Source organism: Camelus ferus, chromosome 3 (assembly GCF_009834535.1).
Source record: "Camelus ferus isolate YT-003-E chromosome 3, BCGSAC_Cfer_1.0, whole genome shotgun sequence".
Classification (NCBI taxonomy): Eukaryota; Metazoa; Chordata; class Mammalia; order Artiodactyla; family Camelidae; genus Camelus; species Camelus ferus.
In genome coordinates this window covers 28,580,526-28,607,746 of record NC_045698.1, presented here as the reverse complement: position 1 = coordinate 28,607,746, position 27,221 = coordinate 28,580,526, and the positions used below count along the sequence as shown (strand labels likewise).

General features: G+C 39.5%; 1 protein-coding gene and 1 long non-coding RNA gene across 2 annotated transcripts; both read right to left on the bottom strand.

The window, feature by feature from the left end:
• Positions 1-242: 242 nt before the first annotated feature.
• Positions 243-19,916, bottom strand: LOC116660907. Its single transcript, XR_004316554.1, has 3 exons — positions 19,140-19,916; positions 14,774-14,895; positions 243-932 (listed from the first exon to the last, which is right to left on the bottom strand). It is a non-coding gene; the product is annotated as an uncharacterized LOC116660907 (long non-coding RNA).
• Positions 19,917-19,922: 6 nt separating this feature from the next.
• Positions 19,923-23,307, bottom strand: CARD6 (caspase recruitment domain family member 6; the record flags this gene model as incomplete). Its single annotated transcript, XM_032468236.1, is given in 4 exon segments — positions 19,923-20,817; positions 22,727-23,140; positions 23,143-23,203; positions 23,206-23,307. Coding segments are annotated over 4 exon segments (675 nt in total), but the record flags the coding sequence as incomplete, so codon positions are not given.
• Positions 23,308-27,221: the final 3,914 nt, after the last annotated feature.

Below are 27,221 nucleotides of genomic sequence, written 5' to 3'. Positions count from 1 at the left end.
TCCCCCAAATATACATACGTCTCCTAACACAATATACTATAGAGTCCTTCATGCTTGACTTTTGCAGAATGATCAAAAAGAGCATCATGTTTTGCAAACATATTTCAAGGCATCACTGATTTCCCCAAGAACTTCCCTTGATGCTGTGATGTTCAGATCACTCTGTTGGAAAGTTCTTGTCACAGTCATCACCCACGTCCATTTTCTCTTCTTCGATTGCCTTGTCTTATTCTGTCAGACTCTCATTTTCCATGGCTTTGCATTGATTCTAGCAGTTCTCCAACATCACTTTAGAGATTTCGTGAAAGGCTGCATTTTTGCAAGATTTCAGATTATCTATTAAAGTTGAGCTACAGTTTCATATGCATGGTTCACCTTAATATTAGGATTCTTGCTGCTAGGGCACTACAGGTAGGAGTAACAGAAGTGTGAATTGGGAAAAGAAATTTGAGTTGAGAGTAATCTTATAACTAATCTTATAACTAAACATTCCATTAGTGACTATTCTTCAATTTTAATAATTTTTTTTCTTTCTATATCCAAAAAGTTTTTTGAATAATAGAGAAAAACCCCCACCCTATCTTCTTAATTTAATGGTGGTCTTCCAGAGACAAAGCATCCACATCTTTTGTTCAAACCATAGTGATTTCTGTGGGAAAAATTTTGCCACAGAGAAGATGATGTCTGATGCCTAAAAGGTAATTTTTTAATTCAAGTCCAACTGCATGAATTCTGGATGTCATGGACTCTTCTTAATGTACAATTCCACAGTCAGTGGCTGTCTTATTTTGGGGTTCACCAGAAGCAGATTCTGAAACAAGAATTCAATTGCAAGCAGTTTTTTTGTTTTTCAGGTTTGGGGTTCTTGTTGTGTTTGGGAGGGTTTTGTTTTGTTTTGAGATGTGATCTTGCTGAGGGATGGCAAAGTGAGTCTGGAAAGGAAAGGAAGCCAATAAAAGGTACTTTAGCATGCCAGATACTGAGGAAATTAGAGTGCAGCCCCAGTGAGGAAATCTGGGAGACACTGAGTAGCACACCTCAGAGTCACTCTAGCTAAGAGGTAAGGAAACTGGGGATATATTTACCAACACCCTGTTTATCGTTGGTTGAGGGTGGCTTCTGTACTCACCAACTCTCTGACACTTCCAGCCTGAACTGAGGGTAGGTTGAGCACACACTTGTGGCCAGGGAGGGAAAAAAAAAAAAAAAAAAAAAAAACCACAGAAAAAAGATTTCAAGTAGAGAATTGCAGGTATTTTCAGTATTGGAAGGTGTGTGCAGGCTATAGGCAGGACACCAACAGCCCCCACTACAGTACTTTTCCATTCATTCATGCATGCATTTATTAATTTGTTCATTCTAAATTCAACAAATACTTACTGAAGACGTAAAATATAGGCTAGGGGCTTTGACAGATAGAAACCTTGAGCAATAGTCTTTTTATTTTCATTCTTTACATGTTCTAAGGATCATATTAGCCCATTTATAGAGTATCCTTAGCCCAAAGGATGTCACATGCATACAGGTGTTATCTGCAGTAGTTTAGACCTTAAATTGTTCATCTACCAGAGACTATATGCCAGAAATTAAATCTAGAACATTTATAAAAACTTCCTTTCCCCAAGTGCTTTGCATAAGCCCTTCTCCACAGCTTTGCTCTCATATGAACAGTATTTTTTCTTTCTGAAATTTCAATGGAGGAGCCATTTGGACAAAGGTTTCAAGTACAGGTGGGAGCCACACTGCGGGAAATTTCCCTGGCAATGTACGTGGTGTGGATTTTATTCAAAGGGCAATGGGAACTCACTCACTGGAAGTTTTTAGGAAAGAATCAAAGTGATACTTTAGGATGGTTGGAACAGTGGTAGCATGCAGGCTACATGGAAAGTACAAGAAGGGGAAGCAGGAAGTGTGTGATTTGGAATTTATTTCCATAGTCAGACAAGGGGCAATCACGGTCTCATCTGAGAAGAAAGAGAAAGGACCAGAGACTTCCCAAGTCTTCATGATTAAACATGGCTTCACATCTGATTGAGAAAATTGGAAGAATTTAAGAACAAATTAATAAAGGAGAGAAGTAGGAAGTTTAAGATAAAGAGATAGTTTTAGAAAAGGGACATTTTTATTTTGCAGAAACTATCCAATACACAGCTGGAAATGTAGCTCTCTTTGGGAAGAAACATCTTGGCATGAGGGTACATATCTAAAGCCATGGGAAACTAATCACAATGAAGTATAAAACCACAAGAAGTGCCCCTATTCTGGAGCAGGAAGAGGGAGAGAAGACAAAAAAGGAGACAGAGAGGTCACAGATGGAGAAAGAAAACCAAAACAATTCAGTGTCAAGCCAACTGAGGGGAATTTCAAGGAAAGGCCAGCCAACAAAGACAAGTGCCATATGGAGGTCAAAGAGAAGGAGTATTAAGGGAAGACCACACCACTCGGCAATTAAAACATAATGAAAACATTGTGGATAAACTGAAGGCAGAGTTCCCACACATTTTCCACTCTTGCTACAAGACACTTCAAGGAAAAATAATTAATTTGTGGGTTCAATGAGTGTAACAAGCTGTGTATATTATAGAGCAGAGTTCCTCAACCTCTCAATTGCTGACCTTTTGAACTTAATTATTCTTTGTTGGGGTGGCGGGGGATGGGGAGCTGTCCTGTGAGTTGGAAGATGTTCAACAGCATCCCTGGCCTCTACTTGCATGACAATCAAAAATGTCTCCAGACGCTGCCAGACGTGCCCCAGAGGCAAAATCACCACCCTCCAATGAGAACCCCTGTCAGAGTGTCTACCTCTAGCAAATGCCCAGCCTTAGATTCACAAATATAGTACACAGTGCAGTGCGAATTCAATGTTCTGAAAGTTCTACACCAAGTAAAACTTTTAAAAACTTTTTCAGACTAGAATTTACCGAATTCATATGACCATAGAATCTGTATTTCTAACAACCCCTCAAACTGGTACATATGACAGGCCAATGGCGTCTGAACCAGTTCTGAATCAGTAGAGGTGGGAGTAGTAGACTTCTGCCAGACCGCGGAAGAGTCTGCAAGGACCCAGCCCTCTCTCTTCCTGCTAGACACGCCCCCTGTTCCCCATTAGTCCTCACTTCCCGAGGTAGTAGTTTAAAAACGGTTACTATCCCCAGACGGTAATGAAACTATTAGGCACTGATGATGTCAAGAAGCTGTTCTGGTCCACCTCGGGGAGACACTGGAAAACATTTTAACAAGCCTATTTCATTTACTAGCCGCTTTGTTTTATTCTGAATTGTTCCAACAAATTCCATTTTACTCTGAGGGTATAGGAGGAATGAACCCACCGGGGATGGATAAAGTCTCCTTTTCTTTCCATCGCTGAGTCTGAGGTCAGAATTGAAACTGCCAAAGGTTGGAGTAAAGAGGCAACAGCACCCCCTAGTGGTAAGCCAGCTCCAGTCCCTTGAGTTGAAGAATAATATTAGGCTCTGAAGTTGAGCTACTCCAGAGGGAATGAGAAGTACTGAATCATCTTAGGCTAACAGTCAAGGGCTTGTTAAGCTAATAAGCACTCCAGGTGGTATCTCTTTTACCATTAAAGCGTCACTGTGAATAGTTTGAGCATGAAAAATGGCTGCTAGGCAATGCCTTATCTAAAGGAAGATTCCAGCAAAATAATTTTTGTTAAATGCTTTATCATTACACCTAAGAAACTGCTGTCCATCTCTGCTGGTAATACTGCATTAAATACTGTGATTTGTGCATTAACTTAAAATGAGGTCACTAGATGAGTATTCTCTGTTGGCATCCAGTCCTTCATAAGAATGTTGTTAAAGTTTTAAATAGATGAAGAAACATGTACAGGGCTTCACACTTCCTGTTTAGACAAGATGTCCTTGCCCTTTACAGCACTGGACATGCCTTTGCCCTGGAGGTTCTGATGGCTACAGATGGCAAGGACCAGAGGACAATAAGGAAGTGAGAAGACGTTTTGTCGTGATGGTTTTCAATAGTGACAGGGGCTTGCAAAACTTATGAGAGGGCCTAGATTTGTCTGGGTTTCTGTCATCTGAGTTTTTCAGTTATCTGCAATACATGGCAGGAGCCTGCAAGTCCAAGATACATTTCATTTGGTTTACATTTGAATTAAGTCGAACAGCTCTGAGAAAGAAATGCAAAGATTTCTGTGTTTCTATAACTGCATTGTGTAAAATCTTGCAGAGAAAGGATGAATATCAAAAGGCAAGGTCATTTATTTGATCTTCACTTTAAACTTGTGCTGCCCAAGTTAAAAAAAAAAAAAAGTGGATTTTTTTTTCCCTCAGACCAAGATTTTAGCATATTATAGCCCTAAAATTAAAATCAGTCACTTTCAGAAAATGTCAATCTTCCCCATAATTTTAAACTTTACCTCCTTAAACTGTCTTTATATTTTGATGTCAGATTCATCATTACATGTTCTACAGGTCAAGAAAAAATAAAGAATGAGTGGTAGAAAGGAGTAAAATCCTGAATTGTACAAATTTGTCAAATGTTTGTGATAAAATTTTAGAAATCAATGGGAAATAAACACATTACTAGAAACTTCTCCTTAAAAGTAGGAATTTTCCTGAAAGCAATAAAGGGTACTAATTTGTATTTCACTAGTACTAATATGTACTCTAAAGGCAGACAGCCTGGGTTCAAATCTTGAACAAGTTGCTTAGCCTCTTTGATTCTCTTGCTTCCTTATCTGAAAAGTGGAAATAGTATTATTTAACACAAAGGGTTGTTATATGAAATGAATCCAAGTAAAGCAACATAGTAAGTTCCATACACCTGGAACATAGTAAGTTTAGTCCACTACATGTGAGCTAGCATGCAAAAGGTTAGGAACAACCCAAATATTCACCAGTTGTGAATTGGTTAAGTAAACTATAGTATACACGTTAAATAAAATATTATGCAGCTATAAAAAAAAACAAAAGTTCTCTATGCATTGGTATGGAAAGATCTACAAGATACACTGTTAAGGAGAAAAAGAAAGATACAGAATAATGAGTTAACTTTGGGGTTAAAAGGAGGAAGGAGAATAAGAATGTACTTTCATACTTGTTTGTATTTGCATGAAGAAACTGGAAGGATACACAAGAAACTAAAAAAAAATATATTATCTGATGTGGGATGCATATGAGAAGGAGACTAGCTGAAAAGATGGAAATAGGTTAGATTGAAAAAGAGACGGGACTAGATAAACAACAAGGTCCTACTGTACAGCACAGGCAACTATATTCAATACCTTGTAATGGCCTATAATGAAAAAGAATATGCAAAGGAATATATATGTGTGTATATGAATCACTGTACTGTACACCAGATATTAACACAGCCTTGTAAGTTAACTACTACTCAATTTAAAAAACAGAGACAGGACTAAGACTCCGTGCCTTATACTAGTTTATAGTTTTAATGAACGTATTACCTATTCAAAAAAGAAATTTAGAATTATTTAATTTTATTTTGTTAGGTATTATAACTTTCTTATTCATAGTGCCATAAAATAAGCATCCTAAAGATTCTCTGTCCTTTAACTGTCTGCTTGTTTGTTCATTCATTTGTTTGAAGGAACCAGGATATATTGTAGGGACACATGTAGCCATCATAGAAACAGGAATCTTACAGAAATGCTTCATGGGCACCAGAGCCAAAAGGATGGTCTGGATGCAGAGTAGATCTAGTGATGCATAGCTTTCTGCTTTAGTGCACTGCCGATGTATTTCCTTGATATTTACATGACCATGTTTCCAAGGTGCACATATGAGTGAAGTGTACTGATCATGTGTATTTAAATACACAAATACATTTAATAAGTTACCCATACTCATAAAGAAATTACTTTCACTCTCTTCTTGTTCTTTCTTCAGCTTCTTACTGGTATGGGCCTGCTTTGAGGGAGAAAATGTGGCTTGCCAGAAAAAGCATCAGACAAATCTTGTCTCAAAAGTAAGTTTTACCATTTGCTATCTGGGTTATCCTCTTAAGCCTCAATTTTCTTACTTAAAGGATAATGAAACCTTCTTCATAGGGTGGATGAAATTCAGGATATATAAACTACGAATTGCAGCATGTTGAACACGTATAGGCTTCCACACGCTCCCCATCTATGACTAATAAGTGAGTTTTTAAAACATACGCATAAGCAAATGTGAGCCAAAGGAAATTTTTGCAAAATAGCTTATCCAGAGATATTCCTCCAATGATACACAGTTTGGATGCCAAACTTCCTGAGGACAATCAAATCAACTTACCGACACTCAGTCAGAAGGAACCTGGTTAATAATGACCAGGGAGACTACCAACTATGTGACACTAGATTCTGATAGGTCTGTGAGGATAGCCATTGTGGGTTCTAGTGCTGTTTTACTGGTCTAAGTTTACACAGTCTAAAATGAAAATATACAGGCTTATCAAAGTACCGAGATCATTTTCTTTAGGTTGAAATAGTATCAAATAACATCATGGTAGTGATTGTATAACTCACATCGATGAGATGGTTCCAGTTGACAGTTGCATTATTATAACTTCAATTAGGCAAAAAGTGAAACCAATTATGTTACTAAATGCTCCTAGTATCAAAAAAAAAATCCTTCAAAATATGTAACCCAGTGCAGGGTGAAATGAGGGCATCTCATTTGTGAAACAGTCAGCAAGAACTCTGAAGAACATTTAGCACTTAATAGAGTGTCAGTAGAGGTTAGTGGGTTCTCTCATCAAGACTCAAGTGGGGAAACCTCAAAACGGGAAGCAGACTTTTAACACTGTCCAAACACAGGAAATAACCGCTTAGCTCACAAGGGAAGTTGAGCAACAGTCTTGAATTGTATGAAACAGACCCATGAAAACGGACATACTGTTGGTATTTTACCTAAAGTGTGTCTAAAAACTGCCACTTACTTCTCCCCTGCTTAGAATAGACCCTATGTTTTTAGCCAGGGTAGGCTGAGAAACATACATTCTAATGCGATGGGCAAATACAGAAATCAATGCAATATAAGGTGATAAGGCACCTCTGAATCATTCTTGACTTTTTCCTTCTTCTCACTGCCTCCCACACCCAATTAGTCAACAAGTCCTGAGAACATACTCCTCAATTATATCCCCCCTTCATTCAGTCCTGCTGCCAGTGTACAGCCAAGCCCTCCATATCTGTTACTCCCCGTCTCCTGTCTGGTGTCTTTGTTTGTTGGGATATAATTCACATACCATTTGGTATGTATAATTGAAATTGTATAATTTGTATGTATGTATAATGAAAATGTATAATTCAGTGGTTTAAAAAAATATTCACATGAATGTGAAGCCATCACCCTTATCTAATTCCAGAATAGTTTCATTATCCACAGGAGAAATCCTGTAACCATTAACACACAACCTTCTAACTCCTGGAAACCACTAATCTACTTTCTGTCTCTGTGTATTTGCCTCTTCTAGACATTTTATATAAATAGAATTATACGATATGTGGCTTTTTGTGTCTGACTTCTTAGCATAATATCTTCAAGGTTCACCCATGTTGTATCAGTACTTTATTCCTATTCTATGTCTGAATAATATTCTAATATTCTATACCACATTTTATTTATCCATTCATCAGCTGGTGGACATTTGAGCTGTTTCACTTTTTGGCTGTTATAAATAATGCTGCTATAAACATTCATATACATGCTTTTATGTGGACATATGTCTCCAAGTCTTTTGAGAATATACCTAAGAGTAGGATTACTGGGTTATATGGTAATATCCTCAAGTCTTCCAGCATAAGAATTCTTGGAGCCCTACAGTCAAAACTACCCTCGCCAATTCTCCCCATTTCACCCCATCACTTGGCCCTAACTGCATATATATATATATATATATATATATATATACACACACACACACACACACACACACTCACACACGCACACACACACATCAAAATCACAACCCTCATTAAATTCAGTTCACCTATTCTTTTCCTGTACCCTGTGATTGGGTCTTACTTTAAATTCACCGACCGTGAACCTCAAGTGGGCCTGTAAATAGTAATCACACTACTTTTCCTAGTCCATTTGATAGTTCACTCTATTTTACACTCTTTTTCTAAACTTCTTTCCACAAACTCACTCTCCAGTAATAACCTCTTTCTCTACTTCACTGAGAAAACTGAACCTAGAGCGAGAGCTTCCCCACACCTACACTGAACCAGTGTACTCTGCTTTCTCTCTGGTCGTAGTGTATTGCTTCTTTATGCTCCTAACTCGGCAGCTAGAAATTCTACCTCACATTTCTCTACTAGAAGCCACTTTGGACTCATACTTTTTGAGCTCCAGAATCCTTGAGATGCCTATCAAAGCAAATTGGTTCAGAATGCTCTCAAGTAGGCATTCTAGACAGGAAAGGAGCCTCTGCCCCAACCCTCAGCCCTGGTGTCTTATGGGGCACAGGATGGACATAAAGTTGAGTGATAACAAGACTTTAAATGGCAGGAACAGAGCCCCCCCCCCCCTTAGCCCCGTAGTGCTTAGTAGAATTGGTAATGGGCTTAACCAGTGTTTGTCTTGCATGTCTATCCCCTGTGACATTCCTCTCTTGTTAATCCTGTTATGAATCTTACTGGTTTCTACTTAGTATTGATAATGGGGATGCTAGGGATAGGTAGGGGGTGCAGTGGGGAAAGTTGGTGAGTGTAACTTAGGCTGAAAAAATTCAAGAATTCTTACATTGAAAGACTTGTGGATAACTACTTCATACTTACTTTTCCTCTCCTACTTCCAATATTTACTATTTCACAATCATTCTTAATCAATGACTTTCTGTTTCATTGAAAAAATGGAGTCCATTACATAGAAAACCAACTATGATTACCAAAGGGGAAAGCTCAGGGAAGGGACAAATTAGGAGTTTGGGATTAACAGATACTAACTACTACATATGAAATAGATAAACAACAAGCACCTACTGTATAGCACAGGGAACTATATTCAAGTTCTTGTAATAACATATAATAAAAAAGAATCTGAAAAAAAATATATATATATACACGTGTGTATAACTGAATCATTTTGCTATACACCTGAAACTAACATGGTAAATCAACTACATTTCAATAAAAAACAAAATTTTTTAAATCATTAATACTCTTTTAAAAAGTAAGTATTTGGAGTCCATTATAAAAGGACTTCCACACACTCCCACTGTGCATCCACGCACCTACTGACATCTGTGCCCAAGCACTCTGCCTTACCCTTTGTTACCACGAGTGAACTCTGCATGCTCCTGACTGAGGCCAACTCCTCCAGTTGTTGCCCAGACTCTACCTTGTCCACTCACAGTTAGAGCCTGAGGAACCAGCCTTCTTCATCCTTAAACACTCTGCTAAGAAACACTCTGCACTCAGTGAGATCACATCCCCACTCCCTTTACAATTAAGCATTGCATGACGGGGTGATTATGTGACCCTTGTTCCAGCAGACGTATTTAAGTGTTTCCCCAAACAAGTAAATTTCCAAGACCAAATATGCTCTGCATCTGGGCCCATGCTTAGAGCATTTTGCAGAATGAGTGATGTTCATAGACAACCCCAGATCCCAGGGTTCATCTCCAGCCAGACAGTTTCTAACTCTCTCAGGGAAAGCTTTACCTAGTGTTTGATTCATTATTGATGAATGACCCCAATAAAGTATATTGATTAGGCCTATTTCAAGAAGAAAGCTTGTCATCCTTTCTAATCCAATAGATTCCCCACACCTTCATGCTCAAGGAACTTTTTTTTTTCACTTTCACAACAACCAAGCACTCTGATGAGTGATGTGCCCTTTTGGTTTACAAAAAAAAAAATATATATAAAATTGACCTTCCATTCACCCTAAATTTCTTCAGCAAGAATATAAAATATATGATGCTGCCTATAAATAAAATTGAATTTCTAAAGCATTTTATATTCCATATGAAAGCAGCTTTCAAAAATGTCTGGAAAAAGATGCCACTGATGATTTAAGCTCCTAGGTAATGAAAGGAGTTATTGAGCCCGATTTTCTAGGATAGATTCAATACATTAAAGCAGCATTTCTCATGAATTAGTGGCAACACTAGGTCATTGCAAATACTTTTCCATGTGCCCTGGTCTCTGTCATCTGCCCTCTCTTTTTTCAGTTTTCTTTCAACCAAAAAAAATTCCCTCATGTCAATTTTCAGGCATGTTTTCCAGATACCCTAAATAAATTCCAATATTTATCGCTCATGAGGCCTGAAATTATAGCTTTAACAATTTATTCTTTGCTTCACACCATCCTCCTCCAGGCTGGGCAACTTAAAAATCCTACTTGAAAAGGGTACTGACTCTGTGGACAGAAAGAGAAAAGAAGGGTAAGGAAAAGATACAAGAAAGAAACTAAGCAGCATATTAGCTACCCCCTGATGTGTGTATAGCATCACCAGTCCTGATGTCCAAACCAAATCTGAGGTGAGGTCCATGCATGAGGGTATAAAAATACACAATGGGGCTTTTTGACAAGCTATTGTTTTTCAAGTACCTACATGTTTAACAAGATCCCATGAAGTTTCCTAACCACTAAAGCATACAAATTATCTGGAAGAGCAGAATAACAGTAGGCTAACATGTCACAGTCAAAAAGGAGAAAAAAGGAACAAGAAAAACTTCTGGTTTCTCAATCTAGTTTGTCAAATGTTTGCTGAGCACTTAATATGAGTTCTCATATAGGCCTCTCGATAGAGCAATGAACAGGACAGAGAGAACTCCGGCCCTTGTGGGGCATATGTTTTATACTAGTGGGAAGATATTACAATGCAATTGAGAATTTTCAGTGGGAGGATTCAGTGGGAAGGATGCTTACCCGTGTCACTCAGAGACCTACCTTTATTACCCCTTCAACATAATAAAAATAACAAGAGTTATAGTCAATATTGAGTACTTACAACATGCCAGGCATGTACTTGGCACTTCGTATATACTACCAAGGATTCTAATACAGACATTTGCACCAATATGGTTTTCCCTTTTGACACACTTCGGTGTAATAAAAAGAGCACTGCATCCTAATTCAGAATATTTGGACTCAATTCCCGATTTGACCATGTGCTGAACTTAACTCACTTAACTTTCCTCACTCTCAATTTCATTAAATAGAAATACTGCCTTTATACTGTCTTCTTATGGAGAAGATCAACTGACTTTTCATCTGCTAAGTGTTTAGGACAGCACTTAGCACATAGAAAAGACTTGATAAGTACCTGTGATTACTGCGACTCTTCAATATTTTATTATTAAATTACAAAGGTAAGTAAAAAGACATTGCACTGTAAATTTAGCCTCATGGTATAGATTTCATAGAGCATTAAGTTTTTCTTTCCATTACTTTAAGTTTTTCTTGAGTAGAAACCACACAATATAACATGAACTCAAATCATTTCTCTTATTGTACTATAGATTATGAATCTAAGATTTTACTTTGTTTCATGTTCTAGTTTTTAAAGCCACTCTTCTAGTGGCAGAAATCCAAAGGTAGCTTTTTTCCTTCTTTTTTTTTAAATTGACGTATAGTTGATTTACAATGTTGCACTAGCAAATGTAATTTTTGCTATATAAATATATCTGCTAGTAAAAAAAATATGAAGGAGCACTTTTTTTGCATAGAATCTTCCAGTTCTAGGTCAAAATATTTCAAACAAACCTCTTATAATATCGGCTATTATTAGTTATTATTACCAGCATATTAGAACTACATCATTGTTCTTAGACACCTACATAGAACCACACTGCACAGGTGTAGTAGCATCATTTATTTAAGCATTCTGGGTTTTTCTAGTCCTTTATAAACAATGTAAGATTATGCATCTTATACAAAGATATTTACATCTTTGCATACATTAACAGGAATATACATGTATGACAAATTCATAAAGTAAATTTACTGGGTCAAAGTTACAGTTTATTTATATTTTTTAAATATACAATCAAATTACCTTCCCACAGGACTGTGACAATTTATGCTCTCATCAGCAATAGAAATGCTCTTCTTAACATTGGAGGAGGTTGAAATTAATGGCCAAAGGTGGAGGTTGAATTACTTATAAATTTTAACTATGTGTGTTTGCTTCCATCCCCTACAAACAAAAATAACTGACCTCTTTAAATCAACTATACTTCAATTTTTTAAAAAAGTTGACCTCTGAATACATCTACCTTATAGCCTTAATATTCGACATGTATTAAGTTGTTAAAGAACTTTTCCAATTAACTAAGGAAATAATTTTAATTATGCAAAGTTTAATATGTCAGCCTCAGATTAGAAACAGTTGAACAGACCTGGTTTTAAATACCTATATTGGCATTGATCTGTTAGCCTTCAAAAGATCCAGAAGATGGCAGTATAATGATGTTTTTCCTAAATTTTAAAGAAAAAAATTTAAGTGGGAAAATCTGAAAGTACAGATTATTCCCACTTTTATTTTCTCTTTTCTTAAAATGATGCAAGATCACGAGATGCAAGACATTAAGGAATGAGTAGAGGAGATCTCACACTTACAGGAAAGAGAAGTCCTGACGCGTGGAACGCGCACCAGGCAAGGAATTTGACTCCCGCTTCAAAGTTGAGCCCTTTGGGCAAGTACACTCTAAACCTATGTTTTCTTGTAGGTGAAATCATCTAGCACTGCCCTCTCTGCAAGACCACTATGAAGACTAAATGAGATAAAATATATGAATATGTACAGCACACAGGGGTACTGAGAATATAATGAGCATTCTGATTTTAATTTTTTAAGTCCTCCTCTGTTAGCAATATCTCCTGAAATATTCATGGCTGAAATAATATGGCATCTTAAATTTGCTTTTAAATGATTTTGAAAAAGAAAAAAAGAAAAACGTTGAGGTCTGGAGATAGTTAAAACAAGACTGACAACTGATAATTTTGGGAGTTGCTGGGATGAAATTAAGGGGGTTTGTGATACTACTCTGTGTATATGTTTTAAAATCGCCATGTGTATACATACACCTCACTCTGGCTGAAATGCAGAAACAGGGATGCAGGGGGCAGTAGTGGAAGCAGAGAAGACAGGTAGAAGGCTATTGCAGCGGTCCACACAGGAGGTGATGGCGGCTTAGATTGGACTGGTAATAGTGGAGATCTTAGAGAAGTGGGTGGACTCAAAATACTATGGAGATCCAATTGACAAGACTTCTTGGTGATTTGGAAGAGGAAGGAATGATTTGGGATTGGGGGAGATGGAGGGAAAGACGCACTGCCAGAAGTCCTGGGTTTGGGCGTTATTACAACTGGGGAGGGGAAGAGAATATGGAAGAAAGGCTACAAGTTTGGAAAGAGTTCTCTTTTGTCCATGATAAGTTTGAGATTTCTATCAGGCATGTTATGGAAATGTTGATCAGACAATTGAATGGAGTTCACAACACAGGTCAGGACTAGAAAAGTAGATGGGGGGAGGGTGTGTGGGCAGAGTCATGTAGAGAACATTTACTGTCAGGGGACTGAGTGATGCCACCAAAGGAGTGAAGAAATAGAGAGGGAACCCCAGGATAGATGTGTAGAGACAGCAAAGGAGAAGCCAGCCGAGCACTGACGTCTCCGTCTGTATAACAGAATGGTCGTAGGGCTATTGGAAGGACTGTATGTGGTTTCTGTATGTAAAGCCCTTTGGGACACATAGTACACGTCAAAAGCCATTATTCGTCTTTGTTCATTTGTTTTGAAGTTGGCCTCCTCCCTTACTCCCCTGAGGAAAGCAGAAAACAGAGGAAGCCACACTATCAACTTCTTGCTTCCCCTCAACCATGCAAGCCACTTGTAGGCCTACCATCCATTCCCTCTTCCTTTCAATGTCAGAAGAAGACAAATTCTCTTCCCTCTTCAAAGTTCTTTTTCCCAACAGGCTGTCAATTCTATTCCTCCCACCCCTTCTGGAATGTTGCCCTGCCAAGTATGACATTCTGTCTTATGCTTTCTGTTCTTTCCCCTTTACAGATTCTTCCTCTCAGTCTCTAAGCACAAATTCATTCCATTAAAAAAAAAAAAAAAAAAAAAGTCTTCCTTATTTGTTTTAGAGATTTTTCTCTAGAAAGTGCTGCTCAATTTTGATTGTGCATATGAAACATCGAGGGATGTTGTTAGAATGCAGACTGTGATTCAGTAGGTGGAGGGGCTGCGGAGCTCATATTCTGCTGAGCGCTGATGCTGATGCCACTGGTCCACAGACCACACGCTGAGCAGTGGTTCTCAGCCTTGACTGCATGTCAGAATCACCGAGAGCTTTAAAGAATGCTGATATCTGGGTCCCACTCCCAGAGATCTCGGTCTCTTTGACACAGGCTGTGGGCTCAGCATCAGGATTTTTTAAAGCTCGCCTTCTAATTCTAACACACAGCTAATATTGAGAACTCCTGCTATCCAGATGGTGGAATTATGAGGGACTTTCTACACCATATATTTCTACAGTGTTTGAAATTTTTTCCAAAGATTATGTTACCTTCTATTTTAAAAAAAGAGATGAATTAGAAGAAGAATGAGGAGGGAAAGGAAGGGAGTAGGGGGTTTGGGAAAAGAAGAGAGGAAGAAACAATTTTCTTGACCCAGTAGGCACAGCACTTTCTTTTCAATCAAACTTCTTTAAGTGTCTGCTTCCTCACTTTCCATTCACATCTTCACCCTCCCCAGCCTGGCTTCTGTGCCCTTTTCTCCCTAAAGCTATACTGACAATCAAACAACGCAAGGGAGCATGTCTCAGTTCTTACCTTAATGATCTTTCTGATATATTTGACACAATTTGCCAAAATTCCAAGAGATTCCCACGAACCTAAAGTAATATCCCGGCATACATCACATGATTAATGATTTTTTTCTTCTTTCTTGTGGGCTACAAATGAGAATAGCAAATTATGAGTGGTCTTGTATTGTCATTAAGCAAGGAATAGTGCTTATGCAGATGAAACATGCATGCATGCAAGGCTCCTGTTAAAAAAACCTCTCCATATCCAAAATTAATGTTCATCCTAAAGCAGATAATTAAAAAGATTAAAGCATTTCTTCCTTTTTGAACCAGACTCTAGGAGTTACAGAGAAGAGCCCCAGGGTCTGCTTTCTCACAAAGTGGGAGGGGAAGAAGAAGGTGTGTCCACAACTGCTCAGACATTGAAAGAAGAAATACTTTTTGCAAATAACTTGTGCCAGTTCAGGTCCTCCAGGAAGCAGATGCTAAGATGGAATTCAAGTGCATGAAAAGCCTGTGGTGCAGAAAGGGAGGAGGGGGCAGGAGTGGGTGGGAAAAGCCTCACACTGCCTGCAGGTCTGACACCTGCAGAGGGAAAGAGAAAAGGGATGGGGGACTGGGGAGAAGAGCATCAGACTACAAGTGCGGCTCAGAGAAAGTCACAGCCAGGCCAACAAGGGGACCCAGAGCAAAGACTGCCTGGTGGGGTCCCTGCACGTGGGAAGGACTGGCCCAGCTCCAGTACCCCCACCATGCTGAGTCACTGGCTCACAGCAGCCTGACCAGAGTGCGGTTTCTGGAACACTGCAGTGGATCCCTGAGGCAGTGCAGCAAAGGGCTTCTCACAGCAGGATGCCCAGGCAGCATACTCCAATTGCCACCCAAATCTGAATCTATATGGTTAGTATTTGAATAATTTTAATATGGTTTAGGAAGAATAAAGAGGCAACAGAGTAATCCTTTGGCAGTTCTATCTGCTAGTTTCTGAAACTTTCATCTCATTCTTTATCTTAAAAGCATCAAAAGTAGCTCTAGTCTAAAAGTATGGAAATTGGCCTTAATTTGATAAAATGCCCAAGACAGTCTCTGTCTTCTTGAAACACCCCATCCAGGGCTTCCAGGCACCCCTCTTGGCTCTTCCCCATCCAGTCCTCCTCCATATATCTCACTGATCCTCTGCCTGTCCCTTAAATTCTGCCCTTCCTCAAGCTGCTCTTGTCACTCTGTCCCCAGTACCCAGGCTACTGTTGTGATGGAATGATACTTGAAGTATTACCTGATACACATTTTTATTAATAGCATTTCCTCCTCTACCTCATCCCTTCACCCAATCCAGTTCATGAGAAGTGGGACAGATATTAAAGGCATGCAGTATTCGAATCTCTCTTTGTGTATTTATTGCTCACCCTGGGAACTAGCGGTAGCTGTAGGGGTTTACCCAGGATTGGGGGTAGAGAGCAGGGTCCCTTCTGGAGGACATGCACAACATCTCAGTATCCTCACCTATTCTCCTTTCTCTCTGCCTCTGCATCCCAGAGAAACTGATCTTATCTGCGAGGCTTAGAGTTGTAGGGATATCAAATCAAGACCCAAGCCAAAAATTATAGTGCATTTAGCATTAATAAAGTTGTCTCCCATTAGTGAAAGAATAATATCATATATACCAGTGATATTGGACAATAGGAAGGAAGGATTGAGGTCTAAGGGAAAAAAGTCAAGTCTTAAGCTGTGAAAGAGAGAAAGGAGCACATTTTGAAAAATAAAAGGATGTCTTTTAATCAGATACAAAATTTTCAGGCAAAATGATAAGTGTTAGATATAGAAGCCTATAGGTAGAACAGCCCCAATCTTAAATGGCTAGAAGTTTCTACCTCATTATCAAATTACAGGAGCTTTTAAATGCCCAATTTTCCAGCAGGGGAGGAATAATGAGTTTAATAAGAATGATAATGAACAGAAATTATCCCAACCTGGATTCCTGGCCCAGATGAAAATATCTTTCTCTGAGCACCAGAAAACAGGTTTGCAGCCCAGGCTATATCTGAATTTTTTGGAATATGGCCCCAGAGACTTTTGCTTCAATGAGAGTTCCTGTTAAAAGGCTATTCCTGCGGGGAGGGTACAGCTCAGTGGTAGAGTGCATGCTTAGCATGCATGAGGTCCTAGGTTCAATTCCCAGTCTCTCCATCAAAATAAATAAATAAATAAATAAACCTAATTACCTACGCATCTCAAAAAAAAAAAAAAAAAAAAAAAAAAAAAAGAGGCTCTCCCTCAGACCTACCCCAGACATACTGAGTCAGAATCTCTGTGGGGAGCCCCAAGAGTTTTAACAGCCACCTCAGGTGACTTTTTTACACACATTCAAATTATAGAAACACTGCTTTAAAATTTAAGGAAATTTGACAAAAGGGTATGAAGAATGTTAACACCTTGGATTAAAGAGACAGTTATTTTATATTTCCATTATAGAATAATAAAAAAACTTTATGTCCCTCGTGTATAATTTAGGGTTAGAACAGGCAATACCCAGATCACAATAGTAGCCTCATCTTATTTAAAAGAGTGAATAATCTAAAATCCTGTCTTTACTGCAAAACAATTCAAAATCTTCTCTTCAACTCAGGCAATTACCACACCTCCCCATCACTAAAATAATTTATATCCTGTAAGTAGCCAAAAATTATGATTAAGGTGACAGGGATAAACGTTTGATGTTGGTTTGGGGGTGCCATCTGGTGACTTCCTCTTCTGGGTCTCTGATATTCTTGGTATTTCATGATGTGGTGGTAAAGTGCTACCTTTCCTCTTCTTCCTGGAGGCACAGGCCCTCAGCTGGTGAAATTTCCCATCCTCATTTGCAGCTATATGTGGCATGTGCTCTACCACTGAGCTATACCCTCCCCCTCCACTTAAATATTTTAAATTTAATATTCCTTCTACTTAATGCTTCTCACTAGCAGAACTTAACCAAATGGTTAGAACAATAATAAATCTAATAAATTAAAATTTTTAATTGTGTGACTCAAGTCTTCTTAAATATTTCAATGCTTTTTTACAAACTTTGTAAACCTATCATAATCTTTTCAATTGAAAAAAAATCACAACTCTAAAATTAAAAAAATCAATTATATATTTTAAGTTGGAGTCATGAGGCTAATATAGCAGATCCTCTTATTAGCCAAATTATCTTAACTACTACAAATATTTAAAATATGAAACATACACAGATCATTTCTCAAGTTACTGCAAAATAATTAATTTTATTGTTTGTTAGTTCATTATTTCTATACATAAAGGTCAAATGAGTGTGATTTGGTGCTATTATCACAAACAAGTTTATCTGCTTAGCAGCTGATATAGAACTAAAAAATTTTTAACCAAGACACCTCTAGAGCAGCCAACATCTAGGGCAAGTTTTCCTGCAACACTGACGTTATGTGCACCCTACTTTATGTTCACTTTGCAATTAGAGGCTTCATCCCCACTCTTTCCAAGTGATACTATCTTACAGCCCCCATTCCCAGGGTTCAGGTTATATATTACCTAATATTCAAGGTCGGATTCAATTCATTTATTTACTGCTTGATTGTATTCTTTATTCTTTTCATAGTTTTCCTCTTTTGTAGGGACACAATTCTTACAGATACTTTCGTGATATCCAATCAGGCTGTGCAGATCATGTTTTCTGTGTCAAGCTAATGATAGTACTCTCTTACCATCGCTGCCACTCTTCTTCAAGTGACTATATATATGACAGGCAAGGACTGGGCAACGGATACACTTCATAGGTCTCTAGAGTAAGCACTTTAATGCTTCCCTACCCTCTTGGGCTCTGCTCTTGGGTAATAAGCCTGAGCCGGTGAAGGACTGGTCTTAGATGACTTGCATTGAGTGGGTCTGGGCTGAGAAGTCTCACCTGGGGAGGACTGGGACTTGGATGGCTTGGACTGAGTGGATGGAGAACATTCAGTTTGGGTTGGCTGGGGCTGAGGGGGTCTTGTCTGAGTGGGTTTGGGTTGAGAGAACACAGACTGGGAGTGGTTTTGCTGGGAGTGCTTGACCTGGGATAACCTGGGTTGATTGGATTTGAACTGAGAGCTGGGCAAAAATGTGCTTTTGGACATGGGATGGAATCCCATTTGGAAAGATGGACTTGAAGGTCCACCTTGTGTCTTCAGCTTGGCTCCTTGCTGAGAGGCAGTTATGGGTTTTTGTTTGGCTCCTCATGGTCGAAAGGCTTGAGGGTGAGGATTTTTCATATGGGATGTTGTTCTCATAAACTTTCCAGTTGCCTCAGTTGGCTGTGTTCCCCATGCACAGGCTTGCCTAGGCTGTGACTTTCCAACTGCTCCTGCTGGCTGCAAACCCAGAGAATGGAGGTGACCTACCTGGGAGACCAATGCCCCAGACCTTTCAAGGGCTCCCATTGTCTGTGGTCTCTTGGGCCAGGCCTGTACACGTTGAGAAATGGGTCTTGGTGTCTCCCAAAAGTCCTATCCACATGATGTCCCTGTGCAGTTCTCGAAAATTTCATAAATCTTTCACCAGAATAAAATCTCTGCGGTTGGAAGTATTGAATCCCCAAACTTTTCCTTGGACTGTGGGCCCCTGTATTCTGAAAGGGCAAAGGATGGAACCACTTAGGTCTCTGCTCTGATCAAAAGTGGGAGCCCATAATCCAGGGGGCTTTCAAAGAAGCATGGTTAAAGTAACCTCTAATTCTGGTTGGTAAAGGGTGGGAGTTTTTCAGATAAGGCATGAATACTGAGGTAAGATGGAAATTCTGAATATTCTGGCTGATCTCACATATAGCCCCAGGCTCTCTTACAGACATCTCATTGGGGCTTTCAGATGAGTTTTTGGCTGACTGTGTCTTTGTTGTCCCTCATCTTCAGCTGTTCCAGCCAAGTTTTCCCCAGGGGAAACTTGAATCCCGAATGTTCTCAAAGTCTTGGTCTACCTGTATTCCCAACTCCCTGGCCAGGAAGGCCATATCCTCCACATACACATATCTGAATAAACAGGACATCACTTCCTGGAGGGCAGCTTGAAGGCCCTCCATGTTCTTCCCTCTCTCCCCAGCTTCCTCCTCCTCCCAAAACAGTAGCTGTGACGGCTTCAACTTCAGGATCCTGTGGAAAATCTGAGCCTCTTCACTCTCCCGACTTGTGGACTGAAGACAAAATATCATCTTTCAATCGCAGCTTCTCCTAAAAACATTAGCAAGTCCCATTCCTTCTTACCTAGGCAGTCAGTGAAAAAAAAACACAGCTGAGGAAACTTCCATCAAGAAACCAAACTGTGTCCAAAAGCTTTCTAGATCTCCACGAAGGTTGGCCGCAGCAACAGGCTTCTGGAAGAAACTGGGGTTTTCCCTCAGACTGTCGCTATCAGGAAAACACCAGGTTATCTCAACCAGGCCATCAGAGATCTGCCGGGGAAGCACCAGAACAGGCAAATCCTGATGGAGAAAGATTTTGTGTGATTTCAAGTGGGCAGGGCTGAGCAGTGTGTTGAGGATTTTGGACTTGGAGAAGCTACAGTATCCTAGACGCACAAAAGAGATGACAGGCATCTTCATGAGAGCCAGAAACTTTTCTGTATCCCTTGTTGACTGCTCCTTCACAATGTCCTTCATGGCACCCAGCATCAAAATGGTTTTGTTGTTTTCTGCATCTGGCAGTAGCAGGGAAAGAGCAAACTAGCACTGATACATGTTTGACATGATCTCGCACTGCAAAGAGCTGTCTGAACACAGCAGAGAGGCACAGAGGACATCAAGGGGATTAATGGTTTCCGTTTCTCTAATTTCCAAATCCTCTGATCCAGTCAGCAATTCCCCTTTGCCATTCTCACCCAGAACCTTCTGCCTGAGGATTGAATCTCAGGCTGTCACATCCAGTGCTTGAACTTTCATCAGGAAATTCCAGGCTAAGTCACCTGGAGTTTCAGGCATCCACCCACATCCTCAGTCTAAGGAGAATTGCTTAATGAAATCTGGCAGAAGCTTTCTGCTCCTAACCAGGTTCAAACAGGACAGGACATCTTTAAACACTTTTTTTCTTTCTGTAGGAAAGAAGATAGTCAGTGAATGTTATGTTCAGCATCCAAGCTTCCTTCATTGGCTTTTAAAATTAAATAAGTAATTGACATTTTCATTGGGGAAAAAAAGGTGAAATGATACAAGTGAAAGTTCCCTTTCACCACTCTGCCAACTCTAAGAGATACATCAATTTCCTTCTAAGAGATATGTCAATATGGTATGGTATGTTTCCTTCCCATCCTTTCTCTATGCAAGTAATAAGTATGCTTGCATATATAGAAATACAGTTTGGTTTAATGGATGCCATTTTAGTTTCTAAATGATATTATTCCAAATGACCCTTTAACTTCTTTTCACTCAATTGTATTCCTTGCAAATTCTTCCAAGTCAGTATATACAGAGACCTACTTAATTCATTTTAGCTAATCTATTGTATTTCCTGGTTTGGAAGAACCATTATTTATTTAAACATTGTCTACTGATGATCATTTAGGTTTTCCAAGTTTTGGGCTAATGTTTGTATGCAGCAATGAAAAGCCTTGTTGATGCTTCATTATACATAAGTATGAGGAATTCTCTAGGTTGATACTGATTTCTTTCTTAAATGCTATTTCTTGCTAACATTTGGAGAAATGGAAGATTTTATTTTCATTAAGGTTTTCTCAAAATTTACACGTTGTACCTAATTTCTCTTGATTTCCCACTTTATAATTTATCTTCTAGCCACTTCTTGGGAATACAGAGATAGTTCTTAGTAGAGAAAGGAAATCAGAGAGCATTTTCTGTTCCTGATGGATAGCAAGTTAGCACAAGCTTCTTGGATCTCCTATAAAAATAGCCTAGAAGATACAACAGACGTAAGAGACAGTATGGATTTCAAGAATTGACAAAAGTAACTCTAAGAAATCCTTGGATGGTCTGAAACTGGTATATACAGCTATCCTTATAAAAAGGGGAAATTTTAACAGAGAGATAAGCACCATGGAAGACAATCACGTGAAGATGAAGGCAGACTCGGGGGATGGTTCTACAAGCCAAAGAAGGCCAAAGATTTCCAGCAAACTACCAGAAGCTAGGAACAGATTCTTCTTCACAGCCTTCAAAAGGAACCAACCCTTCAGACACCTTGATTTCAGACTTCTGGTCTCCAAACTGTAAGACAATACATTTATTTCTATTGCTTACTGTTTAAGCTACCAAGTTTGTGGTACGACTTTGTTACAGCAACCCTAGTAACTACTTCCAGGTGTGCTGAGCAGGAAATTACTCTTTTCTGATCCATAACTAGATTATGAATCCCCAGAATTTGGACTCAGTGTGAGTCAGTAGTTACCTTCCCCCTCTCTACTCAGAACTTGATGTTTATTTCCCATGACAATATGTCTCAAAAATTAAACATTGCTCATATTTTGAATTTTCATTAAGAAATATTCACACTCAACATATCAGTTTAATTTTCTTCATCAAGATGGTAATATTGGGACTGGATCCAACCAAGCAGCAATATTTTGGGATCTTACCCATTCAGCACAAACTCCTCCCCTGTTTCCACTTCCACAGTCAGGCCCCAAATCCCTATTTTCTATTGGTCACAACGGTGCAAAAATGTCTAAAAAGGCTTAATCTGAGGAACAGAGGTAACAGCTAAAATTAGTGCTTAGCAACTTCTTATATGTATGATGGAAGTGACTGCAAAAACAGATAAGCTGATAATCAATATTTACTTTTGCTTATCTGACCACCACTTTTAGGTTCAGGCTCTTCTGTCACCACCTACTCCTGAGAAAATCCCCAGTTAGAGAGGGACAAGTAATTTCTCAGTAGCTCTTTTTCTGCTGACATCTGGTGCCCATCCTCAGCCCCTCTCTCCTTTATGTCATGGCAACCTAGAGGTAAGTCGCCTGAGTAACTACACACACATCACTCCCATACCTTCCAGTCTTTTCTCCTCTTCCTCCTCCAATGACACGCCAGCTTCTGAATCCTCATCATTCTGTTCTTCATCAGAGAACTCCGTGGTTTCTGAATACACAGAGTCCTCTTTGCCATCATAGATAATGCACTCTGGGTCATCAGAATCCTCCTCTTCCACGGTGGTTTCTGCATCTTCAGAGTATCCAACAGATTCCAGATAGTCCTCTTTTCCTAAGTATAAAGAATCATCTGGCTGCTAGTATCTCTGTCCATACTGTAAATACTCAATAGTTTTTGGAAATTCATATTCAACATTCTCAACTGATTGTGGCGATGTGAACTTTGGTGTATTGCATTCCTTCTTGTCTTCCTTTGAGGACCAAGCAGTTTCCTGATAACTAACTTTCTTGTCCGTGAAAGACTCAAGAGTTTTTTCTCTTTGAAGGACTTGGTGATCTCAGGAGTTTCAGGCTGTTTCTCTCCAGGAAAAAAAAAAAATCTTCCTTGTTTACTCCCATAGATTGAGGTGGTTCTATATTCTCATGTTTTAAAAATTCTGAAAAGAACAAGAAAGTTTTGGGGAGTTTTCTTTTCTTTTTTTAAATTAACAAATGTTATAATAACTTGAGTTTCCATGGCCTGAAAGCATCACCTCTCTTCTTTATTTCACTGGATGATAGGAATACCTACTACCTCCCACAGAAATGGCAACAAGAGCTTTCAGCTGTAAGAGCTTTCTCCCAGCAAAAAAAAATCAGATTACACCCCTGCCTTGTTCAAAAGTTCAAAATAATGTCAATAGACACATAATACACATTTTAGGAATATACATGGAATCAATATATTACATAAAATGAAAAGTTAGGAAATGAAATTCAGAAGGATGGTTACCTTGGTTGGGGGATGCTGGGGATGGGATGGGATTGGAGGACAGGAAGATCGTGGAGTAAGACATAGGATATCATCTGGGGATAAGTTTATAGGTGCTTATTGTATTATAAAAAGTGAACAGTTAAACATGTAAATGACAGAAGGCCATGCAAGGACCAATGCTGAGCATGTATTAGGAACCAAGGGTGATGATTCATTAAATTCTGGTGTCCCTAAGTTTGAAAAAGAATAAGAAAATCCTAATATGACATTAAAAATTAACTTCAGGTTAAGAGTTTTAATACGTCACAAAGATACGGGTTTCAAAAGATGCATCCTATCTAATACTAACATTTTGATTTGCAATGTTAGTAAGCTTGCCAATTTTTTTTGTATTCAGCTTGGTTGGTAAGGTATTCTAATAACCAGCTTCTCAAACCCCGTCTCCCCTCCGCTGCTCCCCTCTAAATACTCTCCTTTCCCATAACCTGCTCAAGGAGATCTCACAGCTGATGGGAAGAAGTCTTTATCTGAACTGGATATTTCACAGCAAGATTAAATTTAGGGAAGGAAGTTTAAATTCAGCTCCTTGGTAACAGGAAATCTGCACTGCACAGGCTTAGAATGCAAATGAAAGTGAGATGGGGGAGGGTGACCAGGAGATGCAGATTTGAAAATAGATCCCTCAAATCAAATCCAATACAACAGGAGTAAAAATTTTATTTGCATCTAGGAATTTAAGTTAGATGATGTTTTTAAGAGAAAATTCAGCAGTAATTTTGTTTCATCTATCATAGGGGAAAAAAAGGCAGGTCTACTGCAAGTCCCAGTGATTGAGACTTGAACTGTATCAGAGATGCAGGATTTACGTAGTCTTCATCACTCTCTGCCAAAAGGCGAAATGCCATAGGGCCAATACCTAGGAAACAGCATTGATCATCTGTTTCAGAAGTCAATCTACTGCTGAGCTAAACTTGGCATTTGAATAGAAACTTGGAGGTTCTAAACTGGTTTCATAGGCCTCTGCAGAGCCACGGGCCTACTTGACCAGGGCCAGAATGGTGTGATTTTAAGCACACCAAAAAGGGAGAGGAGGCAAAATATTTCACTCTGATGTTTACAAATTTGGGGAATGTCTGGGGCAAAAGAGACTCTCACACAGTGCCTGCCACACAGTTTGGCTCCTTGATGGTTGCTACCTGTCCTACCCTTTCTGAAACCCAGCAGGACACTGTGGGGCCCTCCTGGGTACAAGTATTTCCGCGTCCCCCTTTTCTTGTTTGTAGGAAACGCTTCAGCCTCCTAGACCTTCCCTGAGCTCCAAAGGACAAAGTCACTAATTAGGGAAGTGGAGGAAGGCAGAAACAAAGAAAAAGCAGTTAAGTGTGGCAATAATGCAGGGTCCTGGTTCCTTGGTTCCTCCTCAATAGAGACACATTACAATCTGATATGTACTTTTGAGTTCTTCTAAAGGAACTAAGGAAGCTTTAGGCTAAGCCTAAGGAAGCTTTAGGCTGAGCACGTAATCCCTGGAACACCACTGTTACCTCACCACCAACCAATCAGAAGAAAGACACACCCTACAGCCCTCACCTCAAATTTTGCCTTTAAATATCAGAGAGTTCCTGTCTTTTGAGCATGAACCGCCCCATTCTCCTAGGTTGGCCCTTACAGTAAACCTTTCTCTGCTCCAAATGCCAATGTTTCGGTTTATGTGGCCTCACTGTGCACCAGGCACACAAACTTGGGTTCAACATGTCTACACTGATCTCACTTCTCACAATACTGTGCTAGGCAGAATAATGATCCTCCCTAAAGATGACTATGTCCTAATCCCCATACCTGTGAATCTGTTAGGTTACAAGGCAAAGGACAATTAAGGTTGCTAATCAGCTGACCTTGAGATAAGAAAATTGTTTGGGTGAGGCCAAGGGGCTGTTAAAAGATAAACTCAGACATATTACAAATGTTAAGTTTATTTGAGCAAAAATTGATTCAAAAAGGGCAGTAGCAAACCAGAAGTGGTTAGTAGCATTCCACCTCTATGCCACACTTCATAAATAAAGCAAAGAAAAGAAATTATTTGATTGGCTTAAAGACTAGTTGGCTGTGATCATTGTCCTTAGCGCTTCATAACCTGGAGGCATTTACGCGCCTAAACGTTGGTTTGCTTACTAGGCAACTAAAGCATTAGAGCCACCTCCATCTAATGGCTTTCTCGTTGAATTAATTCAACAAGACCTTAAAAGTAGAAGAGGGGGACAGAAGAGAGTCAGAGCAATGTGATGTGAAAAACTCTTACTGCCTTTGAAAATGGAAAAGGGCTAGAGGCCAAGGAATATCAGCAGCCTCTACAAACTGAAAAAGGCAAGAAAACATATTCTCTGCAGAGCCTTGAAGAAAGGAATGCAGCCCTGTCCACACTTCCTTAGTCCAGGGAGACCTACATCATGCTTGACTAAAACTATAAGATAATAAATGTGTTCTGTGTTAAGAACATTTAACATGAGACCCACCTCTTAACAGATTTTAAGTGTACAACACAGTATTGTCAACTGTAGGCACAATATCGTACCACAGATCTCTAGAATAAACTCATCGTGCATAACTGAAACTTTATACTAGTTGATTAAATTTATTTTGAGCCACCGAGTTTGTGGTTAATTGTTAGAATGGTAATGGGGAACTAACACAACGCCTAATCCAGAAAGTCTCCCCTGAATCGCAGTTTGGTCCAAGCACTCATATTGGCCTTCTTTCTCCCAGGCTGCACTCCCCCTCAATCCCCTACTCTCCATCTACCACTTCCATGAGGAGGGGGACTATGAGGACATTGTCATGCTTCTATTCTCAGCTCCTGGAAGAGTCTAGTACTGATTAAGCACCAATCAACTGTTAACCTGTCAAAATTAAACCTCTAATTCCCAGACTCGATCTTGTTCCCTTAGTGGTTAGTCAACCACCTTTGCTAATATTTCACAAGTGACAGGTTATGAATTCTGTTTCCTTTAAAAGCACGCACACTTAGGATAGTTTTTCCCTATTAACTCTTAAATGATGGGATTTTTTTTTAAATCATTTTGCAAGGGTAGGGGCTTTCCCAGGTAAGAAGGTTACAATTGGATTAGCGTTTATCAAGGTCTAGGAACCGCCAACACTAAGACTATTACGTGTTTTTTAAAAAGTACAGATTTCCACGCCCTACCCAAAGCAGCTGAACCAATTTCCTCACGCTGGAGTTCAGGAAACTGTATTTAACAAATTCCACGTGTGATTCCTTGGCATAATGAGATTTGGGATCAAGCGATTTGCCTCTAAATTACTATAGTTAGAAAAAAACTTTATTTGCCTTTCTCTCAATATTCTGAGCCCAGCTCCTTAAAGGCCGGTCGTGCCTCCATCCTCCTAGTGAGCATCAACGTGAGCCAAAAGCTTCCGGCCGGAGTGAGGAGGAACCTGGAGAAGCAAATTGGTTTCTCTCGGATTAGGACTCCAGTCCCATCCCGACCCCGACACAGACGGCGGCAGCGATGAAACCGCGCGGGAACCCCAAAGCAGAGTAGCCCCTCTCTCCAGGCTCTCCATCCGCTCCGGGACCGGATGTAGCCCAGCTCTGACTGAGAAAGCACGAAAGCCGGAGGGA